The sequence below is a fragment of the Dermacentor variabilis genome, chromosome 3 (assembly GCF_050947875.1).
Source record: "Dermacentor variabilis isolate Ectoservices chromosome 3, ASM5094787v1, whole genome shotgun sequence".
Classification (NCBI taxonomy): domain Eukaryota; kingdom Metazoa; phylum Arthropoda; class Arachnida; order Ixodida; family Ixodidae; genus Dermacentor; species Dermacentor variabilis.
The window spans coordinates 233,438,153-233,450,496 of NC_134570.1; the positions used below are offsets into that span (position 1 = coordinate 233,438,153).

At 44.0% G+C, this 12,344-nt stretch overlaps 1 protein-coding gene across 2 annotated transcripts in view; it reads right to left on the reverse strand.

The window, feature by feature from the left end:
• Window positions 1–12,344, reverse strand: part of sea (mitochondrial citrate transporter scheggia) — a 109,156-nt gene that overhangs the window by 45,169 nt on the left and 51,643 nt on the right. For both annotated transcript variants that reach the window (XM_075686985.1, XM_075686986.1), the window contains exons 5-6: window positions 5,138–5,358; window positions 3,075–3,148 (exon numbers count right to left, since the gene is read on the reverse strand). In XM_075686985.1, the coding sequence (XP_075543100.1) occupies window positions 3,075–3,148; window positions 5,138–5,358 (295 nt within the window). The remainder of the gene's footprint in view (window positions 1–3,074; window positions 3,149–5,137; window positions 5,359–12,344) is intronic.

Here is a 12,344-nt window from a genome sequence, read left to right on the forward strand (position 1 = left end):
ACGAGCGCCTTATAACCCCGACGCTTATTAAAAAGCGGCAGATGAAACTGACGGAGTTCTTCGCTTCCACCTGAGTTGCATAGAATTGCTCTGCGGGAAGTTAAATAAAATATTCCAGCATTTATGAATCAACGTCGTCATTGAAGAAGGACACCGACCACTGAATGAATACAAGAAAAGACGTTTCGGCTCCCCTGACGGGAGCCTTGTTCACAATAAAATCAAGGACGTGCGATACAATGTTTATATGGCTTTAAAATATGATGTAAACAGCGCGTGTAGATGGGGGGGAGGGTTCCGTCATTCCGGTTGAGGGTGCTATCTGTCATTTGGATTAGGAGGGATTCCAAGTGGTGTCCTGATGTCAAATTTCTCTCTTTTTCTAATATCTTGGCGTTATCCCAATCAATCCTGTGGCCCAAGTCATCTGCATGCTCTGCCAAGGCGTTTGAGGCGACTTTTTTCTTTTTGACATCGTTGATATGCTGCTTCAACCGCTTCAACGTCGTCATTGTTTTACTGAGCACGGTATCTTCCGATGGCTGCGAGCGTTAAGCGCTCTAATGGTAAGTGGTGGCCTCATGGATCCACCAAGTTAATACTGCTTCCAATTTTCTTCAAAAGAATATTCAGGTTGATAGCTCTGGTAAGTGCATTTTTTTTTTCTTTGCACCACGGGCTGCCATGCCTTCGTGAAAGGAAATTTTTTTTTAGTGATGACAAATCATGATGATGATGGCACTGATGGCCACATCTAGTGGCAGCTATGAGCACTAGGCGTGGCGCTTGCTGCAGACCTGCTCTTCACCGTACGCGTAATGGAGAAAAATGAGTTCGTACCCGCTCTCTATCGGGCATCACGCTCTTGTTTGTGTTATTAGTTCCGGAGTTCATTGGTTATCTTTGTAATTTTGCTATCTACACGGTGCCATACGCCAGGAGTGTTCCAAGAACCTGCATCTTTATTTGGACTGCTGAAACATGTGAACCTCGACTTAACAAAACTCACGATTTAACGAAATTTTCAGCTGCAAATTGGACTTCGTTATATCGAGGTTCGACTGTATAAATATATATATACAGGTTGCCAAAATACATACAAGTAGCTAAGCCACGCAGCGACTCCCCTGCCTATTCTATGTTAGCATTAACCAGAAAACAAACGTGCACATGAGAATCACAGCTGAAGCCGTTGAAGTTAACTTACAATGTGGCTAGAAAAAGTAGCAGTGGCGCCATCTCGCGGAATCCGTGGTAAAGGTGGGCGCCAGAGCCCGGCCGGTCGCAGCACTAGGGTACTCTCTAGTTCACTATAGTGTGGCTCGGAACGAGCGATTTAGTCAGGAAAAGTAGAACTTTAGGGCCTAAATTTGTCTGGAAAATCGGTCGCAAGAATGCATTAGCTCTGTGGGAACCCTGATGGTACATATATCAAGTCCAGAATATCCATCAAGTCCGTATTTTTGGAGTCCGAAAAATCTGTCGGCTACTGTAGTGGGTCATACTGTGCTATATGGCAATCTGTTATTGCTCAAGTTTTGCTTTCCAGTTTTCTTCCAGAAAACAAAACAATATTTCCATCTTTATGGCAGATGGTCTTTATACGTTATTGTCCGCTCGTTAGAGCCAATCTATAAGACAGACAAATGCGAGAATCATGTATTATGCGACTCGGTGCTGACTGTAAACAATGGACACTCATTTTATTGTCAGGTTCGGCGTTGTTTGCTGCCTTTCACAGGCTCTCAAAGTGGGAGGACCACAGCAAGTTCGCGTAAGTCGCAGTCTCAAATGCAAACCTTATCTTACACATGTTTAAAGCCACGGCATCATGTTTGATAAGGACCAAAGATGCACAGTCAAAGCTGCTGACATGTCGCAAAAAGAGCACAACCATTCATTACTACTGCCACAAATTAGGACCGTATTTGATGAGATTTATCCTATTTACTCGCATAATGATCGCACCCCTAAATTTTGTCATCAAAATTCAATTTTTTTTTATTTCCCATGTAATGATCGCACCCCGAACGTGCCGCAGCGATATGTCGTGTGCCAAGTCTAGCTAATAATGATTGTGCTTGCCATCTGTCGAATGCTACGCGAACGACTCTTCAAGACAAACTAAGCGGTCTGCACGCAACAAACATTCTTAAGTAGGTGCCCCATTTCATTCCTCTCATCACTTTCCGCACTTCCATGACAAAAAAAAAAAAAAAAAAAAAAAAAAAAAAAAGAGAGAGAGAAAGGAGAAAAGAAGAAGAAGAAAGAAGCTGCAACCAAACTTCCCTCATTATGTGTAGGCTTTATAACGGTTTTGGTCAACAACAACAACAAAAAAGGTGCCTTTCAATTCTTCTCGTCTGCACTCGTGGGCACGCAACAAATCGCGAGCGGCAACGACAGCAGCCACGTTTACAGTGATGCATTAGAAGTGTACCCTATTCATACGCCGACGCTTGTACCACAGCGAAGATATTCGCCCACCCTCAGCGGAAACTTGCCGTATTAGGATAATAGTGAAAACAAATGCCGCAGTTTCCGCAGCATGCCCACCATGTGTTGCTATGTGATTGGCAGCTAAGCGCACCCATCTGTTTCTGTCCCCTCAAAGTAGACATGGCTAGGTTATTGCTGCAAACGTGCCGATATTAACGATACTATTCATTACTGATACGGAAGAAACAGTTTCAATGCATGTAATGCACTCACGAAAAGAAAAAAATTGTGTTCAGCTTGCTCCGCCGGCCGCCATTTTTTTGTCCCGCACTACATACAGCGGCAGTGCCTATTTTTTGACCTGTTGTCATCCCTCAGCAAATGCGAGATGCAAAAAATTTTGTTTTCTTTTTGCGGGAAATTTACCCTGCGTAATGATCGCACCCCTGAAGTAGGGTCAATATTTTTGGACAAAAAAGTACTAGCATTAGTGAGTAAATACGGTATTGTAGTTTGCGCAAGGCAATCGTATTTTTTAAATTTCAGTGATATTCAGTTGACACAGCTACATACAAGTTCAACAACCAGAAGCATTTATGGCAAGCATCCCAAAAAGGCAAAGAAAAGTAACTTACGCAGGGAAGCCCTCATGCCTGGCAATCTGCAAAATGCAGTCCAACGTATTCTTGTACTTGTGTGCATCTAAGCCCTGCAAATAGAGCGTGGCGAACAAAGAATCATGAAAATGTGCGCTGGTGGGAGATTGAGCTTTACACTCAAGTTACCAGGGGGAATCAAAGGCACTGAAACCACTCAGCGCCTGTGAATTGGCAGCACAGTAAAACCCAGGTAATCTGATTTTCCAGTAACTGGAAGAAATGTCTGAATTGTACAAATGTTAAATTATTGAATAGACTAAACAAAACAATAAATAAATGTTTAGTTCATCAGCATACCCTTTTGAGCAGTATGTTTTCACAGTACTCACCAGTGTTCAACTGGAACATCAATGTATTTTGCCACAAATTTCGGGGATGCATTTACCAAAGCTGATGGCAAGAGCACGATTCCTGATAATGGATACAATTTCAATACTAATCACTATAATTTTCCAAGTTTGACACGTGCCCCAATGTGAATGTGCCCGTACGAGAATTGGGAAAATATTGCCAAATGAACCAGGCAGTGTTTTCTTGATCACTATAATTTTGGAAGTTTGACATGTGCCCTAAAGTGAATGTGCCCGTATGAGAATTGGGAAAATATTGCCAAATGAACCAGGCAGTGTTTTCTTGATCACTATAATTTTGGAAGTTTGACACATGCCCTAAAGTGAATGTGCCCGTATGAGAATTGGTAAAATATTGCCAAATGAACCAGGCAGTGTTTTCTTGATCACTATAATTTTGCAAGTTTGACAAGTGCCCTAAAGGGAATGTGCCCGTATGAGAATCGGGAAAATATAGTCAAATGAACGCGGCAGTGTTTTTTTGATCACATAATTTTGCAAGTTTGACACGTGCCCTAATGTGAATGTGCCCGTATGAGAATTGGGAAAATATTGCCAAATGAACCAGGGAGTTTTCTTGATCACTACAACTTTTCAAGTTTGACACGTGCCCCAATGTGAATGTGCTCGTATGAGAATTGCGAAAATATTGTCAAATGAACCAGGCAGTGCTTTCTTGATCACAATAAATTTGCAAGTTTGACATGTGCCCGTATGAGAATTGGGAAAATATTGCCAAATGAACCAGGCAGTGCTTTCTTGATCACTACAATTTTTCAAGTTTGACACATGCCCCAATGTGAATGTGCCCGTATGAGAATTGGGAAAATATTGCCAATGAACCAGGCAGTGTTTTCTTGATCACAATAAATTTGCAAGTTTGACACGTGCCCTAATGTGAATGTGCCTGTATGAGAATTGGAAGAATATTGCCAAATGAACCAGGCAGTGTTTTCTTGATCACTATAATTTTGGAAGTTTGACACGTGCCCTAATGTGAATTGGGAAAATATTGTCAAATGAACCAGGCAGTGTTTTCTTGATCACAATAAATTTGCAAGTTTGACACGCGCCCCAATGTGAATGTGCCCGTATGAGAATTGGGAAAATATTGCCAAATGAACCAGGCAGTGTTTTCTTGATCACAATAAGTTTGCAAGTTTGACACGTGCCCTAATGTGAATGTGCCCGTATGAGAATTGGGAAAATATAGTCAAATGAACCAGGCAGCGTTTCTTTTGCTCACTTAATTTTGCAAGTTTGACAGGTGCCCTAATGTGAATGTGCCCGTATGAGAATTGGGAAAATATAGTCAAATGAACCAGGCAGCGTTTCTTTTGCTCACTTAATTTTGCAAGTTTGACAGGTGCCCTAATGTGAATGTGCCCATATGAGAATTGGGAAAATATTGCCAAATGAACCAGGCAGTGTTTTCTTGATCACAATAAATTTGCAAGTTTGACACGCGCCCCAATGTGAATGTTGCCCTTGGTGTCAGTGTTTGTTGGCTTCTCGATATGACTAATAAAAATCGGGCCCCTCGGTTAACCCCCTCCCCTTTCTTCTCGTTTCTGAATTTTAAAAAATCATTTGATAGTGCATTGTCCTGTCTGTTTCACCTGTCTTGTCATCTGTGCTGTCTTGCCAAACAATCAAACGGGCACCTTTTTAAGAATGAAGGGACCTTACCTGCATGCGTGTTTTGACCACATCGATGGGCGTGTTGCCAAAGACTGAGGCGGCTCCAGCAAATGCACCAAACATTCCAACCACCAGCTTGTTGACCGGCTTGTTAGGATCCCCACCTCGGTACCAGTCCTTGAGAGTCTCCATGACGAAGAAACGAATCGCCTGGTTGCTGCCCTGCTTCATGATTGTGGCTGTCACACCTTGATACGTGCCCTTAATGCCTGCAAGAGAAAGGGCACAAACTTGTCAGGCTTACCTGCAATATGAACAAAGGGCCACCAGGTAAGAAAGAATGAAAACTGGGCGACCATGTACGCTAGCTACAAGTCTCTCTGAAAAAAGGCTTGGTTATTTCAACCACGTAGTGAGCATATCTGTTGCTTTATCACCTCAATTTTAATGTCTTGGCATTTTTAGGGTACTTCAGGCACTCTCCGTGGGCTAGCTTTTTGTTACTGTCTCTAACCGTTTTCCCGCCTACCTGGGTCACCGAGGAGTCCATGGTCAAATAGGTACCGTAAAAACCGGACTATAGGTTGGACCGGAATATAGGTCGATCCCCCCAACTAACGAATTCTCAAAATAAAAAAAATCTTTTTCAATGGCAAAAGTACCGAAAGACACCCTTACCTTGAAACAAATGCGATTCAGCCGGTTGCACAATGGTGACAGTATTTATTGAAACGCTGTTCGCATGTGCACCTGGCCAAGTTTTTAACAGTATCGCGCGACCATCGATCCACGTGCTTGTCAGCATGTAAGTGCATGTGTACACATGCACTTACTTTTGCTGTTTCGCCGCTCCGTGCCGTGATGATAAGGTGCTGACAAACGCGCGGGTCGACAATCGCGCGATACTGTTAAAAATTGGCTGGGTGTACAGCACACAGAAGGGCACGAAGTGCGCAAGCGCTACTCCGAATCAGAGCAACGCCTTTGATCAGAGTCGTCCGAACTTGAGTCGGATGACGAGTGCTTCTCGCTGCCCAGTCCAGAGGGGCACGCGATCTCTACCGCTTTCAAACGGATGCATTCGGCAGTCACAGGCAGCTACCTTACACGCAGCTCTCGGACGAACTCCACAACCTTGCCTTCCAGTTCTGCGGTCCACCCACGAAATGACGTTTTCTTTTGGTTGCTGCAAGTTGTAACACGTTGCTTCTGCCTCCGACACTACCGAATGCTCTTTTCGGATACTCCAAATTTGCGCTGTGCCGCCAGGTTGCCGTGGGCTTCAGCGTACTCAATCGCTTTTTTTAAAGGCAACGGTGAATTGCCGTCGGCTCATTTTGAACCAAAATGTGAAAAAGCAACCTTTAACCAATATAACTTTGTGACAATGGAAATGCAAAATGCCGGTGATGTCGCCAAGCCGCGCTGCTGCTGATGGCGATGGCGGCTGTTTACTTCATCCGCCCATCGTTGCAAGAGTTGTGTAGTTTTTCCACCAATGTCTGGTATATAAGATGAGGGTCGACTTTTCGCAATGCTTTTTTGAAAAAAAGTTCGACCTATATTCCAGTTTTTACGGTAGCGTATTGAGCCGCTGTACTGAGACAACACAGTTCAAAACCTACACCCAGAACAATTTGGTCCACTCAGTATGTGGCATTGTGTACATATGTGCCGCTCTTGGAAAAACCTCTTCCACACAGACATGGGTACCTGAAGATGCAGGACTGGGTGTGCTCTTCAGTGAAAAATTGGAGCACTAGGTATGTGCCACTTGGTGCGTGGCACTGGGAATGTGCCCCTCTACAATGACAAAAAGATCCTTTAAATTTCTCCAATGCTGGAATGAATCTGTAACAAGCATGTGACGCCCCCTCGGGCATAATCTTTGTTGACCTGCCAGGCTTGGTAGGCAACATTGGTCACTGCACCAATAAACACCGGTGAGCACAGCTGCTCGGTGGTCAGTCATCGTTCATCACCACCACGCTTCGGAGCGTCTGTCTAAAGGAGGGTGCCTCAAGCCCTCCCTCGTTCACAAACCCGGGCAGATCGTGACACTGGCGACGAGTACCCACGGATCGTCCCATGCCACCGGGAGCGGCGAAACACCGCCCCCCGATTGCTGCCGACATGCCGCTGTATGCAAAGCTCGAGCCGTTCGAGGGAGATGGGTCCACCTGGCCAGCTTACAAGGAAGAAGTCCACGTGTTCTTCCAGGCAAACGACACCCCCAAGGCCAAACAGTGGGACATTTACCTGGCCAGCTGCAGGACCCGCGTCTTCAGTTTCTTGCTCGACCTTCTCAAGCCAGCCATGCTGCATGTTAAGACGCTGGGTGAGCTGCTTGCCATACTGCGCTTGCATTTCAACCCGGCACTGTCCACATTAAGAGCGTTTCCGCTTCAACAACTGGAGTCGCCAGGAAGGAGAAACCCTTGGGCAGTTCGTCGCTGCTCTATGAGGGTTAGCGAGTGCCTGTGTTTTCGGGCAGCAACTGGACTTGCTGCTCCAGGACCGTTTCTTAATTATTTAGTGTTTTATGGCGCAAGGGCTACAACGGCCAAAGAGCGCCAGCAACGATGTTTAGTAGTGCGGTAGAATGTTATAAACATGTCAGTGGGTATAATAGGTTGCAATGCCTGTGATGTACTGCGGTGGCTGTAAAGGCCTAGGAATTAGAATCATAAGGCTTGCATTTCTTGGGAGAATTTAAGATGATTCTGTCGGATTTCGGGTAGCGTAGGGAAGATGAGTTTAAAAGCGGTAAGATATATTCTTCAAAAAATTCACATCATTAAGATAACTTAACAGCCGGTCGAGGGGGAACATCGGCTCAGCCGATAGGAAAAATGCAGGATGCATAGGTAAATTGGTGCGGTAAAGCTCAGGAAAGTATTTTTTTCGCGTGGCTTCCATGCCAGGGCATTGTATAAGAACATGAATGACTGTGAGTTGATTTCCGCATCTAATGCAGACCGGTGGATCAGTACCGGTTAGCAAGTATGAGTGTGTTGCATGTCTGTGTCCTATCCTCAGTCTCGACATGATTACTTCCTCCTGTCTATGCCGGTGTACAGGTGTTTGGGTAATGTAGGGTTGGATGACGTGAAGTTTGTTATTATTTTCTGTGTCCCAAGCTTCTTGCCATGCACGACGCAGTATTCCTCGAGCGACAGGTTTCATATCTGTATATGGAACATAACTTACATCTATTTGGGGCCTTAGACCTGCTAAGGCCACATTTGCGTCTGCCGCTTCATTACCAGATATACTAGTATGGCCAGGTACCCAGCAGATTATAATATGTAGCCCTCTCTTGTAGGCTAAGGCTAAGCTGCTGATGAGAGTGTTTATCACCAGATTCTTTCTTTGTTTTTCAAGGTGTATTGACCGGACCACACTTAAGGCATCTGTGTATATTATCGATTAATTGATCTGTTTTGTTGTTATTTCTTTAACTGCGAGGAGTATAGCGTGAGCTTCAGCAGTGAAGATACTTGTGTATTTGTTTAATCTTAAATGTGCCACAAAATCTGGACCGATTGCAGCACATGATGTTGTTTCAGCAGTTTTTGAAGCATCAGTGTAAAATTCTGGACACTTGTACTTACTCTGTAGTGATAAGAAGTGTTGTTTTATAGCTTCTTGGGGTGTATGCTTTTTGTTTGTTTCTGTGAACGAGAAGTCAATGTATGGTGACTGATTCCCATGGTGCTACTAACTCATTAGTGTTATGCGGGTGAACGTCCGACAGCAATATGTTGTTTTCTTGACATAGCGACAGTGCTTTCAATGGAAATGGCTTTGCTAATGATGGTCGCTTTGTAAAGAGGGTTTGCGTTTCTGTGCTGTTCAACATTTGGTAACACGGGTGTTCTCGGTTGGAACTAATCTTAAGTGCGTACATAAAACTAAAATACTTACGTTGTCGGTCTAGGTTCCACTGATTAGCTTCTACGTGCAAACTTGGTACAGGGCTAGTACGGAATGCACCTAGGGCTAGTCGCATGCCAAGGTTATGTACAGGATCCAGAATTTTCAAAACAGAACGTGAAGCTGATTGGTAAACAATGTTCCCGTAATCGATACGTGTTCTAATCAAACTGTTATACAGCGAGAGCAAGCATTTCTTGTCAGTTCCCCATGACTGGTGCGAAAGAATTTTGAGGATATTCATAGTTTTTAAGCATTTCATTTTTATGTTTTTTATATGTTGCACAAACGAGAGCTTATCATCCAATATAACGCCAAGAAATTTCTGCTCCTTTTTTACACTAAGCACATACCCGTTCATCATAATATTCGGTTCAGGATGTATGCCTCTTTTCCGAGAAAATAACACGCATGTTGTCTTTTCTTCATTAAAGCGAAAGCCATTCTTGTCAGCCCATTTTGAAAGCCTGTTCACTCCCAGCTGAATCTGCCTCTCGCATATGGACAGATTGCATGATCTAAAGCTTATCTGTATATCATCTACATAGACTGAGTAGGATATAAATGATGGGAGTGTTTTTTGTAGTGTGTTCATTTTAACTAAGAATAGTGCGCAGCTGAGCACTCCTCCCTGTGGTACACCGTTTTCTTGCACAAAGACTCTCGACACTGCAGTTCCCACCCTCACTCTGTACTTTCGTTCGGACAGGTAGCTTTTTATGATATTAAACATGTTGCCTGACACGCCATACGACGCGAGGTCTTGCAATATGCCATACCTCCAGGTAGTGTCATAAGCTTTTTCGAGATCAAAAAATACTGATAGACAGTATTGCTTATGAACAAATGCGTCTCGTATATAACTCTCAAGTAGCGCTAGGTTATCTGTTGTGCACCTTCCTGGTCTAAAACCGGCTTGGTGGGGATCCAGAATTCCATTGTATTCTAAAAAGTACATTAATCGGCGGTTTGTCATTTTTTCAAACACTTTACATACACAGCTTGTTAGAGCGATAGGCCTGTAGCTCTGTACACAGGAGGGGTCTTTTCCATGCTTTAATATTGGTACTACTATAGCTTCCTTCCAACAAGACGGCAATCGACCACTGCAGAAAATTTTATTGAACAGGTATAAGAGGCATTCAAGTGTTTCCTGGGTTAGGTGCTTGACCATCTCATAATTAATACTGTCTAATCCTGGCGCAGAGTTTTTGCAGTTGCGCAAAGCTATTTTTAATTCTTGCATCATGAATCGGCAATTGTACCCATCGCTATGGGATTTTCGGAAGGATAAGGGTGTTGACTCAGCTAATTTTTTATATGTTAGGAATGCTTTTGTGTAATTCGCGCAACTCGATATGTGCTCAAAGTGTTCTCCCAAAGAATCCGCCTGCCCTTCTAATGTAGTAGCACTGTCATTTACCACGGGCAAGGGTAGTGTGGTATTCCCCTTCAGCCTTCGAACCCTACTGTACACTTTCTGGCTATCTTTGTATGAGTTTATTGAGCCGATATAATTTCTCCAACTAGCTCTCTTGGCTTCCAAACGAATACGTGTTCCATTTGCTTTTGCACGTTTGAAATTTATAAGGTTTTCTTCTGTTGGGTATTTGGAAAATGTACGCCATGCTTTGTTTTGTTCTTTTCGTGCTTGCTTGCACTCTTCATTCCACCAGGGCTTAGGGTTCACTATTTTACCAGAGGTTTGTGGTATCGATTGTTTCGCGGCATGAATAATGTGTTCAGTTATATAAGCGGTCATTTCTTCAATGTCAAGCTGCCTTATGGATTCAAGGGATATACATGCGAGTTCTTTGAATTCTGCCCAGTTTGCAGCATTTAGCTTCCATTTTTTTGGATTCACAGGTGGGTCATACGTCTGTATCGCCTCTAAGAGAACTGGAAAATGGTCGCTTCCAAAGGAGTCTGTGAGAGCTCTCCATTCAAACAATGGCAGAAGTGTTGCAGAACCAACCGCCAGATCTATTGAGGAGTAGGTGTTATGTGCAGTGCTATAATAAGTCGGGAACCTTTTGTTAAACAGGGTTGCTGCAGAGGATAGAAGGAATCTTTCAATTACGCGGCCTCTCGCATCACAACGCGAGTCCCCCCAGAGTCCACTATGAGCATTAAAATCACCAACCACAATATACGGTTCAGGAAGCTGGTCTATTAGTTTTTCAAACTCATTAATGTCGATCCGCTTGTCTGGTGGAATGTACAAAGAGCATACAGTAACAAGCCTATTAAGCAAAATAGCTCATATGGCTACTGCCTCATAAGGCGTGTTAAGTTGAAGATTTTGGCATGCAACAGTCTTTGATATTATTATTGCCACGCCACCTGATGCGGCATGTCCATCATCACGATCTTTACGGAAAATTCCAAACTGAGTTAGAAAGTTCGAGTCACTTGATTTTAAGTGTGTCTCCTGAACACAGAACACTCTAGGCTTATACGTAGATAACAATTCTTTGATATCATCTAGGTTATGCAAAAGCCCTCTGGCATTCCATTGCAATATCTGAACACCCATTATGACAAAGGTGTTTTTGGGAGTGTTCTGTGTAGAGTGATAATATTATTTTGGTTTTGGCGGAATTATTCGAGGGTTTTTTTCTTTTTTACATCCCTCAAGCAAGCTGCACTTGTCTTTTGGTGCCGCTGGCACCGATGTACTTGCGTCAACCTCCATCACCTTCTCAGAGGCGGTGGAGGCGGGGTCACGAGGCTCTGGGAGACTTGTCTCGGGCCTCGGTTTTTGCATAGTAATGCAGCCCTGCGAGAGCAAGGTCTGCGAGTTGTTGGATTTGGCAGCACTGGGTGCTGCCTCTGTGGGGGCAGAAGAAGTCCCCCGTGGTTCACTGCGTGTGACCAGGGCGGGCTCTTTAGGCCGTTGTGAGAGGGCCCCCTGCCTCGTCACAGCGGCAAAACTTTCGTTGCGAGGAAATGTAAGTCGCTTTCGCGCTTCAGAGAAGGTAATGTTTTCATTGATCTTAAGGGCAATAATTTCTTTCTCTTTTTTCCAGATTGGGCATGACCGTGAGAATGCAGGATGATCCCCTTCACAGTTCGTGCAGTGTGATACAGCATTACAATTATCAGATGGATGATCGTTAGAACTGCATTTGGCACACGTTAATTTTCCTCTGCATGTCTGAGAGCTGTGCCCGAACCTCTGGCACTTGCAACAACGTCTAGGATTGGGGATATAAGGCCTCACACGGATTTTCACATAGCCTGCTTCGACTGAGTCTGGTAGTGTGGTGGAGCCAAATGTTAGGATTACATGTTTTGTGGGAATTTCGGTGTCATTCCG